This window comes from Trichomycterus rosablanca, chromosome 19 (genome assembly GCF_030014385.1).
Source record: "Trichomycterus rosablanca isolate fTriRos1 chromosome 19, fTriRos1.hap1, whole genome shotgun sequence".
Taxonomy (NCBI): domain Eukaryota; kingdom Metazoa; phylum Chordata; class Actinopteri; order Siluriformes; family Trichomycteridae; genus Trichomycterus; species Trichomycterus rosablanca.
In genome coordinates, this window is record NC_086006.1 from 14,283,831 (window position 1) to 14,308,595 (window position 24,765).

Genomic DNA, 24,765 nt, shown 5'->3' on the forward strand with positions numbered 1-24,765 from the left:
TTTAACGTAGGCAGAAAGTGTTAGTCTGTTAGAAAGACAGCTAGTACCGATTTTTACAAGTAATTGTTACACAAGAAAATTCCAAACAATCCCCAAACCTTTTCTTGCAACTACATTTGCTCAGACATGTGATAAAAATAACTTCTTTAATTACTTACATGCTGGTTATAAATGATAACTCCTCTGTCACACTTGGCTTTATGTGTGCACAGATGCTGGTGTATGCACCAGTTACATCTCCAGTGACTACTCACACACCCTACACATCTGTACAGGAAAAACAGAGGGAAAGAATAAGAGTAAATTAACTTTCTGTTAAGAGAGTGTGTAAAACGATACCTAGTGTTCCAAACACTAATCCGTTCCAATTTCATAAGGCAGCCTTCAAACTACGGGAATCCAAGTCAAAGATTTCCCGCACGTCAATGCCCAAATCAAACTAACTTAAGTGGTGTTTGAAGAAGCAGTGCTTGTTTGCTGGGAATTATTGATAGAGAAAGAGAGGGCGGGGCAGAACTAGAATTTGCCTTGAGGAGGAATGTAAGAAGCAGCTGCTATGCTATTACTGAGACATCTGTCACTGAGATGAGACGATCTGTTACTCTTTTAGTGCAGTGACTGTGACGGGATGGGCTGGTGAAGAAGAGAACTTAGGGTCTGGTCTCAAGAGTAGAAACAAGGCAAAAGAAAAGAAAGGGCTCACATGCACAGAAATTACTGTATATATATATATATATATATATATATATATATATACAGTGTATCACAAAAGTGAGTACACCCCTCACATTTCTGCAAATATTTCATTATATCTTTTCATGGGACAACACTATAGACATGAAACTTGGATATAACTTAGAGTAGTCAGTGTACAACTTGTATAGCAGTGTAGATTTACTGTCTTCTGAAAATAACTCAACACACAGCCATTAATGTCTAAATGGCTGGCAACATAAGTGAGTACACCCCACAGTGAACATGTCCAAATTGTGCCCAAAGTGTCAATATTTTGTGTGACCACCATTATTATCCAGCACTGCCTTAACCCTCCTGGGCATGGAATTCACCAGAGCTGCACAGGTTGCTACTGGAATCCTCTTCCACTCCTCCATGATGACATCATGGAGCTGGTGGATGTTAGACACCTTGAACTCCTCCACCTTCCACTTGAGGATGCGCCACAGGTGCTCAATTGGGTTTAGTCCATCACCTTTACCTTCAGCTTTCTCAGCAAGGCAGTTGTCATATTGGAGGTTGTGTTTGGGGTCGTTATCCTGGTGGAAAACTGCCATGAGGCCCAGTTTTCGAAGGGAGGGGATCATGCTCTGTTTCAGAATGTCACAGTACATGTTGGAATTCATGTTTCCCTCAATGAACTGCAGCTCCCCAGTGCCAGCAACACTCATGCAGCCCAAGACCACGATGCTACCACCACCATGCTTGACTGTAGGCAAGATACAGTTGTCTTGGTACTTCTCACCAGGGCACCGCCACACATGCTGGACACCATCTGAGCCAAACAAGTTTATCTTGGTCTTGTCAGACCACAGGGCATTCCAGTAATCCATGTTCTTGGACTGTTTGTCTTCAGCAAACTGTTTGCGGGCTTTCTTGTGCGTCAGCTTCCTTCTGGGATGACGACCATGCAGACCGAGTTGATGCAGTGTGCGGCGTATGGTCTGAGCACTGACAGGCTGACCTCCCACGTCTTCAACCTCTGCAGCAATGCTGGCAGCACTCATGTGTCTATTTTTTAAAGCCAACCTCTGGATATGACGCCGAACACGTGGACTCAACTTCTTTGGTCGACCCTGGCGAAGCCTGTTCCGAGTGGAACCTGTCCTGGAAAACCGCTGTATGACCTTGGCCACCATGCTGTAGCTCAGTTTCAGGGTGTTAGCAATCTTCTTATAGCCCAGGCCATCTTTGTAGAGAGCAACAATTCTATTTCTCACATCCTCAGAGAGTTCTTTGCCATGAGGTGCCATGTTGAATATCCAGTGGCCAGTATGAGAGAATTGTACCCAAAACACCAAATTTAACAGCCCTGCTCCCCATTTACACCTGGGACCTTGACACATGACACCAGGGAGGGACAACGACACATTTGGGCACAATTTGGACATGTTCACTGTGGGGTGTACTCACTTATGTTGCCAGCTATTTAGACATTAATGGCTGTGTGTTGAGTTATTTTCAGAAGACAGTAAATCTACACTGCTATACAAGCTGTACACTGACTACTCTAAGTTATATCCAAGTTTCATGTCTATAGTGTTGTCCCATGAAAAGATATAATGAAATATTTGCAGAAATGTGAGGGGTGTACTCACTTTTGTGATACACTGTATATATATATATATATATATATATATATATATATATATATATATATAATTACACTGGATCAGTAATCTGAATGCTATGTAAGTGTGAGAAACTTACGGCATGGTGCCAGATAGTTGCTGCACAAGAGAACAGTCATAGAATGTGAAGTCCTGAACTGCCACAGTCACATTCAGGAAGCGTACAGATAGAGTGACTGACACAGAATCTGCCATGAGAAAAAATATACATAATAAAGTCTGTTATATACAAATTAAAGAGGCATGTGTTATTCTATTCACAACTTGGTGCTGTCACATAATAAGAGATGACAGATCTTTCTGATAACTACACTAAAGTTTTTCTGTTATATTACTTAAATCAAATACAGTAATTACTATAAGACAATACAAAAAGGAGAAAAAATTAAACCAATTTAATTTAAGCCTTTACTTTATCAAGGCTTTTTTTTATTGTATTATAGCTACTATAAGTACTTACTGTAACACTTTAAATAAGAAAAAATGCTTTAGGTATAACCATTGAACAACATGTATTTAACAGGAACTTATTTGTGGTAAAAACTGGGTGGCAAGGATCAAATTGTTTTCTGTCTATACGCTCTGTAGATACTAGCCAGAACGCTGTACTGTCATGGCATTTGCTTTGTTTTCTTACATTCACATTTTAGCCATAATAAAAGGCTATCTTATCTTATCTTATCTTATTTAGCAGATACTTTTTATTCAAAGCAACTTACAGTTGTGACGGTATACAATCTACGCAATTAAGGGTTAAGGGCCTTGCTCAAGGGCCCAACAGTGGCAACCTGGCTAGTCCACTTACTAGTCCGGAACCTCAACCAACAGGCTACAGTTGCCCTTCTTGGTGTTTGTTAAACCATGGCAACCAAACGGCCACAGGTGATGATGGTGCTTTTGTTGTGAACACAAGGCGATGGCTGCTGAGCAATTCGGGTGACAACGGGCAAACGTAGGGTTCCCTGCTGGTCTGAAGGTAGGGTCAAAGACATACAAACTATAATGATGACATGAATCAGTAGTAATCACATGTTTACTACATACATTGCAGTTTAGCTATTATAGTGTGATCCCACTCAAAACCTGCTGCTAAATGTAGTCCAGCCAAGGCAAATGTATTTGTAAAAGGTCTCAAAGCAACTTTACAAATTCCAGGCCCTAACCCTAAATCTCAGTGGTGCTATTATCTGGCCAGGCACCTTCACAGACAAGTCTGGGGATGGGGGATTGTGTATAGGTTATTTGCAAATACTTCACCATTTTATACAAGGGACTATAAGGGACACATAGGGAGGGCCAACTGTATTTTACGGAAGAAACCTATTTAAAGTTGTCCAATATGATACTAAACTTTAATGCTTTCTCTGTGACATCCAGCTTAGTTGCAAAAAAAAAAAAACCTGGGTGTCACAATTAATTCAGACCTCTCCTTTGATCCACACATTAATAATATTACTAGAGTTTGCAATATTGCTAAAATAAGAAAATACTTTTTGTTAATGATGCTGAAAAACTGAAACATTTGTTTATAACTTCTCAGTTAGATTATTGTAATGCCCTTCTCACTGGATGCTCTGTTAGATCCATAAGCAAGCCCAGCTGGTTCAAAATGCTGCAGCTCGAGTGCTAACTTAAACTAGAAAATGTGATCATATTAGTCCTGTTCTATAATTTCTGCACTGCTTGCCAAATAATTTATTGGCATAATATGTGGATTAAATGTCCTACCCTGTCCATGAAGCACAGGAGGTACCAGATAGGCTGGGGGAGTGGAGCAGGTGACTGTAGTTCCACTGACAATCAATTCACTTTGTGTCTCCTCAAAAAAACAGGTGTATGCTTCTCCTTCAGAAAGGCTGGGCAGGCCTGGCACTTCTAAAGCCACCTATGAAATAAATCATAACAGCCATTTAGCCATAATAGTAAGTAATGTATTCAATATGTACAATATAGAATAATAGACATCACAAAGTCTAGAGCATGGTCAGTTTCCATTGTTAAAAAATAAGTTTTTGTATATGTTCTGCTTACATACGTACATATGTAAACACACACATACACACACACACACACACACACACACACACACACACACACACACACACACACACACACACACACACACACACACACACACACACATACCTCCACTGCCTGTTATAAGGCAGCTTCTTCTGCTTGGAGAGCCCAAAAAAGCGGCAGCATTCATTATTTCTATCAGAATTAAAGTTTTTAGATAAAATATATCATAATTCTCCCAGTTCTCTTTAACCTTTTGAATTTTTAGTCCTTATCTATGTTGCACATTTTTCATAATTACAGTTTGCATATGGCTAAAACTTAGTCTGTTGCTAAAATGTAATGTAACTTTTTCCTTTAAAAAAGAAAAGTTAATGCAAACAGACAAGTTGGTTGTCTATTAATCACACTGAAATCAACTATTGGTGGGCTAAAAGGACCTTCAGTTAATAAGTAACTATAGAAACTACCCCTATAACAGGGTATCTTTATATACTTTTTGGCCAAAAGTATTTGGTTACCTGACCATGAGCTTGTTGGAGAACCCATTTAAAAAAACTCTATCTTTGATCTTTTCGGCTATAACAACAGCCACTCTTCTGAGAAGGCTTTGAAGTATGTCTGTGAAAATCTGTGCCCATTCAGTCAAAAGAGCATCTGTATGGTTGGGCAATGATGTTGGTCAAGAAAACTTCAAATGATGTTCCAGTTCATTAAGCTGTGCAGTGGGACTGAGGTCAGGACTCTGGAGTTTCTTTAAATCAAGCTTTTCTTCATGGCTTTATAGACCTTGCTTTGTGCACAGGTGAGTTATTGGAAGTACTTTCATCCATCTAGTGTATGTCCAGATGAAAGTACCTACATCTTTTTGTTCCCCAAGACTGATGTTGGACTGGCTCACTGACTCCACCCTTAAACACGTTTGCTCCTCATTAAAACTCCACAGCCAGTGGCCTTCTCTTGAGCCTCGGCTACAGTCAGAAAGCATGCCACACCTATGAAAGTAAAAAGCAATGTCATAAACAGTGTAGGTTTATAAAATGTAAATCAAGAAGTATAAAATATAAAAGAAAACATCACAGTATTACAGAAAGTACTTACTTGCCCTCCAGGACACACCAACCACAGTAAGGATCTCGAGCTGCAAGACAGGACTGACAATTTGTGTGTATATCACACTCTGCCACTGGTCTTTTTTCTACCTGCACACAATAACACATACAAACAACACTTAATGTAATGTGCAAAAGCTTTCAGGACATTAAGGTATGATGGCTTTCATGCTGAAATTGCTTCATTTGAATCCCACTAAAGATTTTCTGTTGGGTCATTTAAATCTAGAGACTCAGAATGATATTCTGTGTCTGTTTCCTTAACCAAGCTTTGAAAGTGAGCTTGGGATCACTGTCTTTCTGGAAAATCAATTGATCACCAAGGTTTAATTTCACCTCAGAAACCCATTGCCTTCCTCTTCAAAATGCCCTGGCATTTTTAAGAATGTATGATGCCAGTCACATAGTAAAGCCCATGCTTGACCATGATCATAGTATTCTTCTGGTCATAGGCCTCACCTTGTTTGTGCCAGACACACTATAGGTTGTTCCAGTTACACTATAGAACTTGTGCCCATGGTTTTAAAATGGGATTTAAATCAAGCTTGTGATTATGTGTCCACATACTTTTGGCCACATAGTGTATGTGTAGTGTGTGGCTGATGGACTTACCATGCTGCTAGTCATTATGTAAAGATATCTCTGAGAGGAGTCAAGTAACAGGTCTCTGTTGATAGCTGAACCCGGATGAATGGAAAGACTCGAGTAGGTCTTCACTTCACTAGTGTTCCATTTCCCCAGGAATACCTAGCATAGGGAACACCACAACTTAATCAAACAGTAAAATGACAAACTGTAAATATCTCAACAAACTGTATTATACCATTACAATTCTTTAAAAAGAGTGTCTCCTTAAAACCACCATAAATGACTAAAATGATTGATTTAAACTGAATGAGCAGAGCATACCTGTTTTATAAAAAAAAGAATGACTATTTTAGTTTGCATTGTCTGCATCATTTAGTCACACACAAAATACATTTATTGACATAAATACCATTCCATACTATACCATACCATACTATACCATACAATACCATGGTATATAATACCATGCCATACTATACTATACATACTATATCATACTATACCATACCATACTATATCATACTATACCATACCATACTATATCATATAACACCATAGTATATAATACTATACCAAACAATAACATACAATACCATACCACACAGTATATCATACCATACCATACCATACAATACCATATTATATTATACAATATCATTCCATAGCATACTATATAATACTATACTATTCCATACCATTCTATATAATACCATACCATACTACATTATACTATACTAATCCACACCATATAATACCATATTATACACTAACATACAATACCATACCACACTATACCATATCATACCATACAATACCATATTATATTATACAATATTGTACCATTCCATACCATGCCATACTATATTATACTATACTATTCCATACCATACCATAAAATACCATACCATACTATATTATACTATAGTAGTCCACACCACACTATATAATACCCTACCATACTATATTATACTATACTAGACCACACCATACTATATAATACCATACCATACCATACCATACAATATCATATTATATTATACAATATCATACCATACCATGCCATACTATATTATACTATACTATTCCATACCATACTATATAATACCATACCATACTACACTGCCTGGCCAAAACAAAAGGTCACCACCTGGATTTAACTAAGCAAATAGGTAAGAGCCTCCCATTGGATAATTACTGCATGGGTGATTATGTTTCAGCTGGCAACAAGTTATTTAACCCTAACTGATGCAGTGAGTAGCTTCTTATTTGTTAAACAACCATGTCGAAAGACACATCCTGTGTTCGTGGAAAAGATGTTAATCTGTTTCAGAAGGGTCAAATTATTGGCATGCATCAAGCAGAGAAAACATCTAAGGAGATTGCTGAAACTACTAAAATCGGGTTAAGAACTGTCCAACGCATTATTAAAAAGTGGAAGGACAGTGGGGAAACATTATCTTCGAGGAAGGAATGTGGTCGGAAAAAAATCTTGAATGATCGTGATCGGCGATCACTTAAACGTTTGGTGAAATCAAATCGTAGAAAAACTACAGTAGAACTCAGGGATATGTTTAATAGTGAAAGTAAGAGCACATTTCCACATGCACAATGCGAAGGGAACTCAAGGGATTGGGACTAAACAGCTGTGTAGCCTTAAGAAAACCACTTGTCAGTGAGGCTAACCGGCAAAAACGGCTTCAATTTGCTAGGGAGCATAAAGATTGGACTCTGGAGCAATGGAAGAAGGTCATGTGGTCTGATGAGTCCAGATTTACCCTGTTCCAGAGTGATGGGCGCATCAGGGTAAGAAGAGAGGAGGTTGAAGTGATGCACCCATCACGCCTAGTGCCTACCGTACAAGCCTGTGGGGGCAGTGCTATGATCTGGGGTTGCTGCAGTTGGTCAGGTCTAGGTTCAGCAACGTTATGTGCCCAAAGAATGAGGTCAACAGACTACCTGAATATACTAAACAACCAGGTTATTCCATCAATGGATTTTTTCTTCCCTGATGGCATGGGCATATTCCAAGATGACAATGCCAGGATTCATCGGGCTCAAATTGTGAAAGAGTGGTTCAGGGAGCATGAGACATCATTTTCACACAGGGAAAAATTAATGCAACTCTGGACAGAAATAAATGTTGTGACATTGCAGAAGCTTGTGGAAACGATGCCACAGTGAATGCGTGCCGTAATCAAAGCTAAAGGCCGTCCAATGAAATATTACAGTGTGTGACCTTTTTTTGGCCAGGCAGTGTATATTATACTATTCCATACCATACAATCACATACCATTCCATACCATACCATACAATCACATACCATTCCATACTATACCATATACCATACTACAAAATACAATACAATACCATACAATACCATATTATACAATACCATATACCATACTAAACAATACCATACTATACAATACTCTACCACACTATACCATACTATACAATACCATATCCTTCTTTAAATGAGCACTGAGTTAAAAAAAAAAGAATGTAAAGGTAATATATATAGGGGGAGCAGGGTAGGATTTAAACACACTGTGAACCTGATCAGGATGAAGTAGTTACTGAATAAAAAAACAGGATTACCTCTACCATCAATCAGTTAATATTAAGCCCACACAAGTGCAGAGACTAAAACATTAAATAATGAATAACTAAAAAAAAAAAAAAAGTCTTTTGGCCATTTCAACATTATAGAGTCTACTAGAGAAAACGTGAGGTGAAAGGCAACAGAATACATCCATGAAAAGGTGCCTAATGCTTCTTGAATCATATCACCAGAGGAGTAGGTTTCAGGAAATGAGATTACTGGCCTGAGAATCCCATCAGTAGAGCAGGTGACATTGCTAAGGGTGTCAGACACCTCAATCTAAAGAGCTCCAACAGCGCTCACATACTCAGGTTAAGCAGCTTTAACTGGATTAGCATCGACTAACTGCCAGTTACTGTAACCTGCTGCAAAAATCATGCACCCTTACCGTATAAATCTTTGTGAGACTGATTAAGAATATGGGTGTGTTTTTTGCTGGCTTTGGAACCTTAAGCAAAAAGTGTATAAAAAGTGTTTTATATACACACATTACTGTTTGTCTGTTGGCTTTGGAATTCGTCCTGCTGTAGTAAGATTTGGCATTAATAATAGAGCATCATAAAGAATTGAGGTTTTATCTTAGGCCGAGAATTAATAATGAACTTCATTATGAATGCAGAGTCATATTACATGTAGCCAAATTATACGGTATTACTGTTTACTACACTTCAGACACTATATGGCCAACAGTGTTTGGACACCTGACCATAAGCTTTTTGGACAACCCATTTCAAAAACAAATGATATCAACTCAAAGTGACATATATGTGATCTTTTTAGCTATAACAATAGCCACAGGCTTCTATGTCTGTAGGAATTTGTGCCCAACTAATTTGTGCTCAACTAATTGTGATCAAGAAAGCCACAAATGATGTTCCAGTTCATTCCAAAGCTGTTCAGATGGGCTGAGGTCAGGGCTCTGTGCAGGCCAGTTAAATGTCTTTAAACCAAGCTTTTCTTCATGTCTTATTAGACCTTGCTTTGTGTACATGTGCACAGTCATGCTGGAACAGGAAAGGGCCTTCCCTAAACTGTTGCTGCACAGTTGGAAACACAAAGTTTCCTTTATATAATTTATTTATTACACCTGTTAGCAATTGATGTGACCAAAACACATGAATCCAATAATTAAAAAGGGTGTCCCAATACTTTTGTCCGCATAGTGTATGTCCTAACTTTAGGTGATAGGATACTTGTGTGTGTTGAGGTAATTGTTTTTACTAAGGCAATGAGACAAAAAAAATCATAATATTTACTTAACACTGTAAATCAACACACAATAGATTTAGTTTTCAGACCCCTTGACTTTTTGCACACATTATGTTATTAAATTTAGTAGATATAATTTTTACCCATTTAATCACAGAATTACTCTTAATGATAAAGAGAAAACATAAGTCACTTAGACCATTTGCTAGACACATCTCAAGAATAAATAAAGGAAACAGATTAACTGTTGTTCTAGTTGTCAGTACAGGTTATCTCCCTCTTCTTATTCCACAAACACCACAAACATATAAAACTGACTGAATTTTGACCGGGCTATCTACAAATCTCTTATATCTTTTTCTCATCCAGGATGACCTCCAAGTTCAGTATCAGTCTGGCTTCAAGGCAGCACACTCCACAGAAACAGCCCTAAAGGCTGTCACAATGCCAAAGCTAATGATTCTACTTGACCTATCTGCATCCTTTGATAAGTAATTCACTGCATTCCTCTATTCTCTCCAACCTTGGAATAACTGGTGCAGCATGGCAGTGGATGTCTTCCTACATGAAAGGGTGTCCTTACCTAAGTCATGAAGGGAAATCTTTCTCCATTAAATCTTTTAAATGGAGTCCCACAAGGTTTTGTACTTGGTCCTCTACTATTATCAATATACAACAGTTCTCTTGGTAAAGTCTTATCCTCCCATGGTTTCTCTTACTATTCCTATGCTGTTGATACTCAGCTCATCCTATCACTCCCCTTCCTCAGACCCAAAAGTTTCAGCTTGTATCTCGGCATGTCTGGCAGCTTATGGATATCATCACCTAAAGCTTAACCCCAGTTGTAACAAGCTGATAAACATTCCAGAGGATCAGTCTCCATGCCAAGACCTAGTCATGCCTCTAAATGACACTGATAATGTACAAAACCTTGGTGTTGTTCTGGATAGCAAGCTGTTTTTCCTAACTCTCAATGCTAACATGACATGATTATGCCAGTTCTTCCTCTATAACATCATTGGACCATTCCTCTGTATGACAGCCACTCAGATTCTTATCCAGTCTCTTGTCATTTTAAAACTGGACTATTGCAACACCCTATTGGCATCTCTTCCCATGTCCACTATCAGACCCCTGCAACTGATTCAAAATGTGGACCACCTGGTTTTCAATCAACCCAAACAATGCCACATCACCCGCTGCTGCACTCTCTTCACTGGCTTCCTGTAGCTGCTGCTGTGTCTTATCCACTCACACCAGCACAACACACACTAACACACCACCACCATGTCATTGTCACTGCAGGGCTGACAATGATCCACAACCCAAATAATACCTACTCTGTAGTGGTCCTGGGAGAGTCCTGACCATTGAAGAACAGCATGAAAGGAGCTAACAAAGCATGTAGAGAAACAGATGGACTACAGTCAGTAATTGTAGAACTACAGAGTGCTTCTATATGGTAAGTGGAGCTGATAAAATGGACAGTGAGTGTAGAAACAAGGAGGTGGTTTTAATGTTATGGCTGATCGGTGTATGTCTGCTATATGCTGTAAATGTCATTCTGTATCTCTTTGAGTTACTGCATTTTCTCTTGCCTTTCTTCATCAAAAGTCTAAGAGCATTTTATAAACTCTTAAGTGGTGCAAATGTCTGGAACGTTTTGTCGTTCCAGGTGTTTGGTATATTTATTGTTTAATAGCATTTTAAACAGCAAAAATAACTGAATACTTGTTTCTCTATATTGTTAACAAGATATCAGTATGCAGAATAGTTTCATACAGGTATGAAACTATTGGTAAACAGACAACATGAGGTATTTTAAATAGTCCACAAGAAAAAAAGATAAATAATTTGATTTATGTGACTGTATAAAAGTAGTTTTAATTAGTAAAGCTCAAATCCTTGTTGACATGAAACTCAGTGATGTAACTTGTGATGTAGCTTATTAATTAAATGTTGACTAATTATGCCTGGTTATCGATAGAAATTTGGCAAACTTTGCATTCCCACAAAATACTGTGTAAGACTTTGTAAGGTGTTGAGGTTTAAGGTGTGACATGTGGTTCAAGACAAATACATGGGAGATGCTTGTTGATGATCAATGAGTTTAATTGAGTTACCTTGTGCAAATATCCTTCGTAGTCTCCCAGATAAGCAATGGAGTGTCCTTCTCTCACACTTACAGCCACAGCTGTGAAACGAGCAGACTGCCTCTCTAATACTGCCGTAGCTTTCTCAGGCTCCCGGCTGGCCATTGGACTGGGAGTGTGGTCTGCACCGCAGGGGTAGGTTTTTAGTGTGTTCTGGAAAGAAAAAACCAAGAGTTAAGACTTTCTTCGCTGATTATTTCATAATTCTTTAAGATTTTCGTCCCAAGAGTAAAAATCTGGGCTATTGCCTCTAAGCCCCCTAAAATCTGCTTATCTGAAATAAAAAGATTTAGCAAAGATCAGATTAAGTAATACTAAGTCTGCAAGTGGCATCTTTCTTGAGACCAACACAATTAACTCTACCAACTGTAGCCTGTAGAGACAGTTAGATGCACAATGATGTCATCTCTTTATCTCCATCATGTCTTTTATCTCTTCTTTAATCTTAAAAAACAACTCTGATAGTATCATAGATTGTGTATTGGAGATGAACACAAAAGCCCTTTTCTATCATTTTATTTCAGTTCATAAACCCAAAATTTTAAGACCTCTCCTGTACACTAGCCATCATTACACTAACTTGAGTTTGATCGATCCTTTTCAACAACAGTAAAAGACAATGCATGCAGCGATAAAAGTGCCCATGTGCCTCTTTGGTAACCTTGTTAGAATTTATTCCGGAGTGTGCCTGCTCTGCCCTTGTCAAACAGCATCATCATTACTCATTTTAATGGTCGTAGAAAAAAAATATAAACAAAATCTTCCTGAGATTTAATGAGGTCTCCTAGATTCGAAACAAATTAGATCTTAAATTCAGATTGCAGCAAAGCAACTAAAGCACTGTGGTCTTCTAGATTATTCTTTTTTTAGGTCAGTAAAATGTTCTATAGTTTATGTAAAATTACTGAAAAACATTTTAATGTTAAATGAACTGGTATTATAAATATTATCTGTCCTGAAGGCATTCCTAAGTAATATATATATATATATATATATATATATATATATATATATATATATATATATATATATATATGCAGCTTATATAACTAAACAAAAAAAATGACTTTTAAACACAAGTTGTAAAATGTAATGAACAAAAATGGAAATTTATTGTGAGGAAAAAGTTAGGACACCCCACATTTATTACTACTTAAAATGTCTAAAATTAGAATCTGGTGCATCACATCAGCTGCGATGATTAGAGCATCGTTAGAGGACATCGGAGTTTTATTTAAACCTCAAACATTAGTTTGGTTTGCTCTTGATTATTGAAGTAAGTGGTATCACCATGGTGAGATCTAAAGAGCTCTCTGAGGCCTTCAGAAAGAAGGTTGTAGATGCATATGAGTCTGGAAAGGGATTTAAAAAGATCTCAAAACAATTAGAAATCAGCCATTCCACTGTCAGGGCACATGCATCTACCATCAGAAAGAGACTGCATAAGTTTGATTTTCATGGGTGGTCTGCAAGGAGGAAACCCTTGCTGTCAAAAAAAAACATCAGGGCAAGACTAAAGTTTACCAGAGAACACCTAGACAAAGACCAGGACTTCTGGAACAATGTGCTTTGGACAGATGAATCCAAAGTTGAATTATTTGGGCACAGTAACAGAAGACATGTTTGGCGCAAACCAAACACAGCATTTGAGCACAAGAACCTCATACCAACTGTGAAGCATGGAGGTGGAAATGACATGGTTTGGGGCTGCTTTGCAGCAGCAGGGCTTGGCAAGCTCTCCATTATAGAATCCATGATGAATTCTTCACTGTATCAGAGGGTGGTTGAGGAAAATGTAAGACCATCTGTCCAAAAACTGAAGCTGAAGTGGACCATGGATCATGACAACGATCCAAAACATTCCAGTAAATCCACCAAGGAATGGCTCAAAAGAAAGAAATGGAGAGTTCTGGCCCGGATCTTTATCCTATTGAGATGCTGTGAGGTGATTTGAAACGGGCTGTGCATGCAAGAAACCCCTCAAACCTCACTGAAGAAATTCTGCATGGAGGAGTGGGAAAAACTTTCTCCCAGTCGATGTCAGAGACTGGTAGATGGTTATAGGAAACGTCCAATTGAGGTTATTTCAGCCAAAGAGGAAATACCAGCAATTAGGACATATGGTGTCCTAAGTTTTTCATCACAATAAATTTCCATTTTTGTTCATTACATTCTACAACTTGTGTTTTAAAGTAATTTTTTCAGTTTTATTTGTTGTTGTCAATACTGTTGAAATGAAGCTCAAATGTCCATATGTTTAAATATGTTTAAAAAGACAAAGGTTCTCATGGGGTGTCCTAACTTTTTCACATGACTGTATATTTATATATTACCTTACTTTAGTTTAAGTAGACAACAGTCAAAGAATACAAATCTGCTGAAACCCTGTTAGAACCAAAGTTTTTTTTAATGCAAGAATAAAAAAAATAAAAAAGAGCATTAGTACATGTCAGCTTAAGTTCTTACCGTGGGTAGGTTGGCACAGCTGGATTTAACATCATACTCAATATATGCTACCTTGCTGCCCTCCCTCTGTCCATCTTTTGTGTAGCACAGGTCCCTTGTGGCATCTATCCGCTGATCTATGTTATCTAAACTGTAAATGCAAAGTGCAGATTCTTCACTCGGCTTGCTGGCCCCGTTCAGCGCAGTTGAAAACACAGCCACAAGGAACTGCTCATTATGCAATTCCTCCCCACCAACCTGTGCCCCCTGGAGAAGGTTGTAGGTTTTTTCAGTCAAGTTGGACTTGGAGTGACATTCCAGCGGAACTTCGATGTAGGAATAGTACGCCTGATCACCCAGGCACACCCGGGCAACATACGTTCTATACTCCCAGGCGTTGGCTTTGAGGTCACGCCTGTAGAAAAGAAAGTAGATGTGGTTGCGGCGTGCAAACGCTGATATAAAATTGTGGTCATAATCTGAAAGGCGACTGGCCACAGCCAGTTTAGCCGTCTCCTCATAAGAAAACACAGGCTCATTGGAAAGCTGGCGAGTGGAGATTGGTGGGTGACTGACCCTTCCAACGTAGCCTCTTCCTACATAGAGGAGTGGCAGAGCATCTTTAGGCCTTGCCACAAGTCCAACAGTAGTGACGGTTGGGTCATTTGCAGCCACGTACTGCGTGTCCATAGGTCTTTCAGCCGAAAATAAAACTTGACTGATGCTGGCTAGACTGCGCTTTTGACATGTACCCTGGTGGATACTGCCACAGGAAATGAGCTGGAGAGAAAAGGGATCCACCAGCAGCAGCTTATTGTGGTTACTCACTTGCTTGGCTTGGGGACAGTTCTCTGTAGTTACAGGGGGAAGACAATCCTTACTGTCTCTTACAGGGCCTGTTTGCACTTCCACCTCCAAACGCAAGCGATCCAGACCAGCCAGCTGGTAAAGGCGGTCTCGTGCACCAATGTACAGTGTACCTACAGCTGGATCGGGGTGCAGGGCCAGGTGCTGGAACACGGTATCATTGGAAGAGAAGCAGGGATAGGGTCCACACAATGCTGCAACTCCTGAAATCCCCAGCAGGAGGAGAGGAAGAAGGGCGGAGATGAGCGCCATCCCACGTTCAACAGCAAATGCACTGAAAGATGAAAAAAAGAATACTAAATAAATTAATGATTAAATTATCAATTAATGTTTGTTTGTTTGTTTATTGGGATTTTAACGTCATGTTCTACACTTTGGTTACATTCATGACAGGAACAGCAGTTACTCATTACACAAGGTTCTTTAGTTCACAAGGTTATATCGAACACAGTCCTGGACAATTTTTCTATCTCCAATTTACCTCACTTGCATGTCTTTGGACTGTGGGAAGAAACCGGAGTTCCCAGAGGAAACCCACGCAGACACGGGGAGAACATGCAAACTCCACACAGAAAGGACTCGGACTGCCCCACCTGGGGATCGAACCCAGGTCCTTCTTGCTGTGAGGCGACAGTGCTACCCACTTAGCCACCGTGCCGCCAAATTATCAATTAAAGAATCAATGATGACTGCTAAAACTAAATCATAACATTAGTTATTTGCTTGTTTTTACCCTCAAGAATCCACAAAACTCTATGGTCAAAAGCATGTGGACACCCCTACACACCCATAAAATCAAATAGAAATAATAAATGATATGCCTCTAACTTTGTGGCAACAGTTTCTGTTCCAGCATGACTGTGCCACTGTGCACAAAGCAGGCTCCATGAAGACATTTCAAGAGTTTGGTGTGGGGGAACTCCAGTGGCCTGCACAAAGACATCAGATCCATTAAACATCGCACACATCTTATAGCAAGTCAATGTCTGACCCTAACAATTCTGTTTTGACTAAATAGGCATAAAATCCCACAAACACACACCGAGGTCTTGTTAAAGCATTCTCAGAGGAGTGGAGGCTGTAAGGTGAAAATGAAAATCTATATTATTGACCATGGTTTTAAAAAGACATTAAGTCAGGTGTTCACATACTTTTGGCCATATAATGTACTATACAGCTTGCATTTGTTACAGCTTGCATTTGTTACAGCTTCTTAAATTCGGTGGACCCTTTTCCATAACAATAAACAAAACTTGATTACAAAACTGATTACAATAAACCAAAACATACAGTATTTTGGTTGTGTCCCAAAAAGACAAAAAGTGTACTTGAACTTCTGCTCATAATAATGTTAGCAATCTTGCTGCTTGCCAACTCAGTCAGCATGTCAGTTTAATAACCTGGTCACAAATGAAAGTAGTAGTAGTATATCAGTATATTCTCAATAATGTAATAACATTAAGTAGCTAGACAATTGAAAATACCCGTTATTCATGATATTTATGTATATATTACGCATGACAGCCAGTGACTGAGTGCGGCAGCCATGACATCAGAAGGCAAGTCACCCACATTCAGCATACTCATTACTAATACACTCATGAGCTCATTTTATTAAATAATATCATGAGTTTTGACTGTAAAAGCAAAGTTTATAAGTTATTATTAATAATAGCTAAGAATGAAATATTTTGTAACTGTGGTAAACATTTTGTGTAAGTGATATAGCTAAAAGGCTAGCTAATTCACCTAAGCTTGCTTTTGCCACATGTGAAACACTCATTAGTTTCTGGGGACTTTGTAAATAAAATGATATTAACACTGACACTGCTTGTTACCATATTATTTTTTTAGTAAATGTTAATGATAACATTTGGGTAAGTAACAAGTCGGGTAAACATTTTTACTTTTTGTCAAAAGTAATGTAATATGGTGGCTTCTGTCCTTTTGGCTATCAGATAGTGTCCATGTTATTATGATTATTATTATTTTTATTATTATGTACAGTATATAGACCTAATACCATATATGTAAATAGTTATTATTATTATATTAACCATAGATGTATAAGTTTACTGATGTTTGTTGTTTTTTGCACAATGCTACTATTTGCACTTCTGGTAGATGCTAACTGCATTTTGTTGCCTTGTACCTGTACTGAGCAATGACTAGAAAGTTGATCTATCCATCTATCCATCCATCCATCCATCCATCCATTCATCCATCCTTCCATCCATTTATCCATCCATCCATCCATCCATCCATCTAGCTATCTATCCGGTTGTAAGGAGGACAGACTGATTTTTAATCTGCTTGTCTGCAGTCCGGTGAAATGCCTGGATTTGCCTGTCATTGGCTTATGATTAGTTAAAAGTCATGACTTGCATTTAATTTAAAGCCACCACTTTCCATGAAGACAACCACCACTTTAATGAAGAACGTCCAGCCCTAAAACACTAGTTAATTACTAAGTTACTAAATTACTAACTGTTATCGCTGACGACATGCTGAAACATACAGTGTATCACAAAAGTGAGTACACCCCTCACATTTCTGCAGATATTTAAGTATATCTTTTCATGGGACAACAATGACAAAATGACACTTTGACACAATGAAAAGTAGTCTGTGTGCAGCTTATATAACAGTGTAAATTTATTCTTCCCTCAAAATAACTCAATATACAGCCATTAATGTCTAAACCACCGGCAACAAAAGTGAGTACACCCCTAAGAGACTACACCCCTAAATGTCCAAATTGAGCACTGCTTGTCATTTTCCCTCCAAAATGTCATGTGATTTGTTAGTGTTACTAGGTCTCAGGTCTGTGCATAGGGTGCAGGTGTGTTCAATTTAGTAGTACAGCTCTCACACTCTCTCATACTGGTCACTGAAAGTTCCAACATGGTACCTCATGGCAAAGAACTCTCTGAGGATCTTAAAAGACGAATTGTTGCGCTACATGAAGATGGCCAAGGCTACAAGAAGATTGCCAACACCCTGAAACTGAGCTGCAGCACAGTGGCCAAGATCATCCAGCGTTTTAAAAGAGCAGGGTCCACTCAGAACAGACCTCGCGTTGGTCGTCCAAAGAAGCTGAGTGCACGTGCTCAGCGTCACATCCAACTGCTGTCTTTGAAAGATAGGCGCAGGAGTGCTGTCAGCATTGCTGCAGAGATTGAAAAGGTGGGGGGTCAGCCTGTCAGTGCTCAGACCATACGCCGCACACTACATCAAATTGGTCTGCATGGCTGTCACCCCAGAAGGAAGCCTCTTCTGAAGTCTCTACACAAGAAAGCCCGCAAACAGTTTGCTGAAGACATGTTAACAAAGGACATGGATTACTGGAACCATGTCCTATGGTCTGATGAGACCAAGATTAATTTGTTTGGTTCAGATGGTCTCAAGCATGTGTGGCGGCAATCAGGTGAGGAGTACAAAGATAAGTGTGTCATGCCTACAGTCAAGCATGGTGGTGGGAATGCCATGGTCTGGGGCTGCATGAGTGCAGCAGGTGTTGGGGAGTTACATTTCATTGAGGGACACATGAACTCCAATATGTACTGTGAAATACTGAAGCAGAGCATGATCCCCTCCCTCCGGAAACTGGGTCGCACGGCAGTGTTCCAGCATGATAATGACCCCAAACACACCTCTAAGATGACCACTGCTTTATTGAAGAGGCTGAGGGTAAAGGTGATGGACTGGCCAAGCATGTCTCCAGACCTAAACCCAATAGAACATCTTTGGGGCATCCTCAAGCGGAAGGTGGAGGAGCGCAAAGTCTCGAATATCCGCCAGCTCCGTGATGTCGTCATGGAGGAGTGGAAAAGCATTCCAGTGGCAACCTGTGAAGCTCTGGTAAACTCCATGCCCAGGAGAGTTAAGGCAGTTCTGGGAAATAATGGTGGCCACACAAAATATTGACACTTCAGGAACTTTCACTAAGGGGGGGTGTACTCACTTTTGTTGCCGGTGGTTTAGACATTAATGGCTGTATATTGAGTTATTTTGAGGGAAGAATAAATTTACACTGTTATATAAGCTGCACACAGACTACTTTTCATTGTTCAATTATACTGTATCAATTAATGTATTCATGTTGTGTGCAGTAGACACTATCCTGAATACCCACTGTCATGCCCTATTTTTTGGGGTCTGATGTCCTCAGTTTTTGGGGTAAAGAAAGTGGCCACTCTATCAGGTAGCATATTACATCAGTGAAACCGACATAAGGACAGAATTGTTTTAATAACACCATCTGAGCCTCGAACAACAATTACATCAAATCACTGTTACTGATAAGGGAAACGACTGATGAGCATCATTGCCATTAGAGGAAATTGGATACAGTAAATCACCATTAATCTATAAATGTACCTACACAACACTCCATGCATGCCATGCTTTATTGCTTCTCATCAATTAAACCAAATGAATGATGGGTAATTAAGTAGAGTACCCTATTAGACAGGCAGATAATCAAGTGATAAAATCTATCAGTATCAGTAAATGCTACATCACTCTATTTTCTTGTCTCCTAACTGTATTATTCTTTACACAAACCATGCCTAGACTGAAAGATATACTGTTGTGTGTTCCCAAACAGTCTCTGCCTTAATACAAGTCCACACATGGGTGCGCATACACACACACAGCTGAAGAAAGAAAAATGCCCTTATTGTAAGGGTTGTCAGTGACTCAGGGATGTGGGCTGAAAAGGCAAAGCAGGGTCAAGTAAAACATTAGCATTGCCATTACTGTTGCTCCGTATTTACCAAACAAGAATGACTGAAAACAGTGTGTTTTGGCAGTCAGGAAAATGTTCTATATATTATAAATGACTTTTATCTTAACGATTTAATGCATTTTAGACTGTTTAATACCACTTTATACTTATATTTTGGGTGAAAATATTTCAGGAGTTGTTAAAACTGTGGACTTTGTTACTTTAGAACACATGTACAGACACATGAAAGTGCCAGAAATTCTGTATCTTTGTGCTATTGTTATTGTAATAAAAATAATTGTAACAGGCCTCCGCTGATTAAATTCACATAATAGTGGTGTCCTTCCGCGTTGCCGTTTTGGCCGGCAGAGGTGCACAGAGGCGCATATAAGTGATGTGTCAGTTTCTTTTGATTGACAGTCATCTGTGTCAAGTGAGCGTTAATTCACTCCAGGTGGAGGAATTGTAGCCACAGTATTGTTTTTCCTTGATTAAACATTTGCACATTTGCTTTCATTTCATTCTTGAGTGGCTCAGGCTTAGTAGGAAGGTGCGACCCAACCTGTTACAAATAATAATAATAATAGCAATAACACTTTATTACTATGTAATATTGAGTTGTCCTGTGATGTTGAGGGAGAGGCAGTTCAAAAAGATGTGGAAACAGGTCGGTAAACCAGACAGCCTTCAGGATTGCAATATATGCAATAAGGAAATGCTATAAAAATAACGATAATCCGCAACAATTAATAAAAAAAAAAAGAATGAAACAGACAAACCAACAAAAAATGTGAAAAAAAAAAAAAAATACATTATATAAAGCGCTTTCCAGAATACTCAAAGACGCTTTACAAAAACACAAAAATCTTCATGTTAAAGGTATGAAGGAAAGTGATGGGCAAAGATGAGCTATGTTCTAAAAAGCAGTTTAGTAAGTAAGGAGTTTGCACAATCAAAGACTTACTAAGAGTAACTGTCAAAGATTATACCGAGGTTATGAATATAAGAGGGGAGTAATGAGGAGCCATTAACTGATAGACAAAGTTATGCACACGTTTACATGCATAAAATGAAAGTTTTTCCCAGCAGTGTCTACTTCCTTAGACTAGTCCATCCATCTGGGCATTGAACGGCCTCCGGGCCACATTCGGCCCTTTGGCTGTTCCCAACCGGCTTCCATGAGGTCAGTGGTAATTAGAAATCAGACATAAATAAGTGTACATCATACATGCTAAACAATAGCATGGTTTTTTTTTTTAAGGTACTGTTATTATATATTTGTTTCAATTTACGTTAGTGCGTGTGTGAGTGCATACAGCTTCACAGTAATGTGTTGGTGAACAGAACTGTGAGTGTGATTGATACTAAGTGTAGTAGAGTTTCTAACAAGATATGAATGTCTAAGTATTTATTTACTAAAGTTGGATGTAAAGCTGTCTGTTTAGTATGTGGATAACAGATCTGAATCGGCATTATGGTACTAAACACACAAGAGAAATACAAGAATTTGAATGATGCAGAGCGCTCATCATATCTGTCACATCTGAAGTTTTGCTATCTAAACTGCAAAAGCAACAAGGACTTTTTTATTAGGTTTTACACATCCAGCTTTGTGATATCCAAAAAGCAACAAATGAGGTAATCTGACTCCAAACAAAACAGCAATATCACTTTGTGTTAAATGAAGTTAAATAAAAAACCTAAATAGTAGCACATTAAATAGTAAAATAATAATGTTTTACTCTGCTTGCTTCTCATTTTCTTTGCCCGATTGTAAAATATAATCTTAACAGTAGCAGCTTATCAAAACTGTACAATTTACTGCTTTTTATAAAGAGATTATTAAGTTTACCATATTGGTCTGGCCCTCCACAACAGTCCCAATTTCTCATGTGGCCCCCACCTATGACCTATCACTTGTAATAATTAACGTTTTGTAAATATTTTACTACAGGTGCTTGTTCTGTCTTATTATTACTCCTTGTATTGAGATGTGTTTCTGTACTTGTTTCGTAGATTTTCTCAAGATTAACAAGTATTTTAGGGAACTAGGGTTTCTGTCTGGCTAGGTAAATGAAAAGCGGCTGACAAGAGAGTATTGTTTGTAAGTACTCCCATGGGTAGGGATGTCGTGGCTGACATGCCACATCAGGCTAGCGAGGCCTTCAACTGCCACTGCTAAAGGAAGAGACAGGCCCTACTGTCTCTCGCTGAGGGGTTGGCATTAACCCCACATTTTTACGGCCTTCAATAGAATGTCTCGATGTTGCGTCTCATTGAGCATGACAATGAACATGAGAAGTTGCCACTTTGGGTGATTAAGGAACCTATTTATCCTGCCCAGGGGACAATGTGACCATTCAGCACATAGCTAGAGCGTTGAAATGGAGTTCATGCTGGGTTTTTTTTAAAATATCAGCTTAAGGCTATTAGGAGCTGGTCTGGGCTAATTTGACTACAAATTTCCAACAAACTGCAAGTAATCGGCAGATCGTCAATTTCAAAAACATATGCTAATATTTTATAATATAATTATTATTTGGCAGCTACATACTGCTTACAATTACAGAGTGATTTACTGAATGAGAAAGAGAGAAGTGAGAAATCAGCCAGATAATATTACTGGAGCATATTCTTTATATAAATGCATTTCCCAAAGGTGCTATTACAACATTAAGAGGTTGACGTTAAAAATTTGTCATCTAGTAGATATATTTATTTCCAAATTACCATTTAAATCATATTTAAACAAAACATACAAACTTGTGGATTTGTCAAAAATATACAGCATATACATCAACAGCCCAATGTGGTTCATTGTACACTATATGGAAAAAAGTATTAAGACACCCCATCTATTTATTAATGTGCTTTAACCACAATTGCTAACAGCTGTAATAAATCAATTATATGATATTACATAATGGCACTAATGATACTAGAGCATATTTTTTATATAGCTTCCTTCAAAGCATCCCACAAAGGTGCTATTTCAACAATAACAGGTTGATGTTAGAAATTTGTTTCCCCAAGATACCATTTACATCCTAGTTAAACAAAAAGTACAAACTTGTTGATTTATCAAAAATATTCAGCATATACAGCAGCGGACCAACAGACAGCAAGTGTTCCTAAACTATGTCCAAAGTGGTTCACTGTATACTATATGACCAAAAGTATTATTAAGACATTCATTCTAATTATTAAATTCATGTGTTTAAGCCACAACAACTGCTAACAGCTGTAATAAATCAATTACATAATAATATATGCTTACAATGTGGCAGCAACATTTTAGGGAAAGACCCTTTCCTGTACCAGTTTCCTGACTGTTAACTGCAACCTGGTCAGTTGGCTCCATAGCTCAGTGATTAGAGCACTGTTCTAGTAAACCAGGGGTTGTGAGTTCACTTCTCACTGGAGCCTACTTTGGTCTTTGTAGTCTACATGCTCCATTGATCACGGCTAGCAGCAAGATTTAGAAGATTAACTCTCAAAACTCCTGACTGTTTACTGTTAAGAGCACTACCCTTTTAAACCAGGGGATGTGAATTAAATGCTCACCTGGGCCTATAGACCATTCTATAGCTTACAACTATAGGCTCATGTCTATGGTCCAAAATTAACAGTTTTTCTCCCAAATCTTCTGATTGTTATTTGATACCTCTTCTATAGGCTCCATAACTCAGGAGTTAGAGCACTGGCCTAGTAAACCAGGGGTCGTGAGTTCAATTTTCTCTTGGGCCTACTTTAGTCTCTATAGCTTATGTGCTCAATAGCTAATAGCTTTAGGCAAGAATTAGCAGGCCAGGAAGGGAATTAAACATAACCATAGCTTAATTCACAAAGTGGTAGAAAATGAAGGTTTTAATGCATAGTTAAGAACTTTAAAGCATTTGCAGTTAAAGACAATGTATTATAATCACTTCACTACACTACTGATGTCTGTTTCACTAGCTGTCTTATTCGAATCTCAGTGGTGATATCGGTTGGCTGGGTGTCTACACAGACGTGACTGGCTATGTCTGAGGGTTGGCGGTGGCCAAAACCCTGCAATAGATTGGCACCCTGTCCAGGGTCTTCCTGCCCTGCACCCAGTGTTTCCTCGTAAGACTGGACCATCCATAACCCTGACAAGGATAAAACGATTGATGAAAATGAAATACAAGGATTAAAAATCCTTCTTTAAATGAACATTTATAGAAGTTTATCCCTATGGGAATCATTTATTTAAAGCCCTCTGATTTTAAGAATGAACTGTTACAAAGATTCATGATTTGCTCCAACTCATCTGCCTCTTTAAAGATGTGTGGATATTTAAATCATGTGGTTACAGTTACATTAAATATGTTGTCCAAACAAGCTAATTAAATTAGCCAACTGAAATAACTATAAACTATATAGTTAATTAGTTAACTATATGCTTATAATAGCTCACAGACTTAAAGCTATATTTTAAATAAGGTGTTATAAATCCATACTGACTGTTACATTTACATTTTCGAATTTTAGCAGAATTGGACACATACCCTGTAATAAATAAATTATTCAAGTGATGAAACTATCACATAATTATGTAACTCCCTAACATGTACATTCACTTTTAATAAAGTTTTCTCAAAATTTCAGAATTTACAGTGGGGCCAAAAAGTATTTAGTCAGCCACTGATTGTG

At 38.4% G+C, this 24,765-nt stretch overlaps 1 protein-coding gene across 1 annotated transcript in view; it reads right to left on the reverse strand.

Annotated features, from left to right (window-relative positions):
- plxnb1a (plexin b1a) overlaps positions 1–24,765 on the reverse strand; it is a 111,668-nt gene that overhangs the window by 29,178 nt on the left and 57,725 nt on the right. Inside the window, exons 2-9 of the mRNA XM_063016180.1 lie at positions 14,517–15,636; positions 12,021–12,203; positions 6,110–6,244; positions 5,487–5,587; positions 5,248–5,380; positions 4,095–4,251; positions 2,446–2,554; positions 159–267 (exon numbers count right to left, since the gene is read on the reverse strand). Coding sequence (XP_062872250.1) covers positions 159–267; positions 2,446–2,554; positions 4,095–4,251; positions 5,248–5,380; positions 5,487–5,587; positions 6,110–6,244; positions 12,021–12,203; positions 14,517–15,614 — 2,025 coding nt within the window. The 5' untranslated portion in view covers positions 15,615–15,636. The remainder of the gene's footprint in view (positions 1–158; positions 268–2,445; positions 2,555–4,094; positions 4,252–5,247; positions 5,381–5,486; positions 5,588–6,109; positions 6,245–12,020; positions 12,204–14,516; positions 15,637–24,765) is intronic.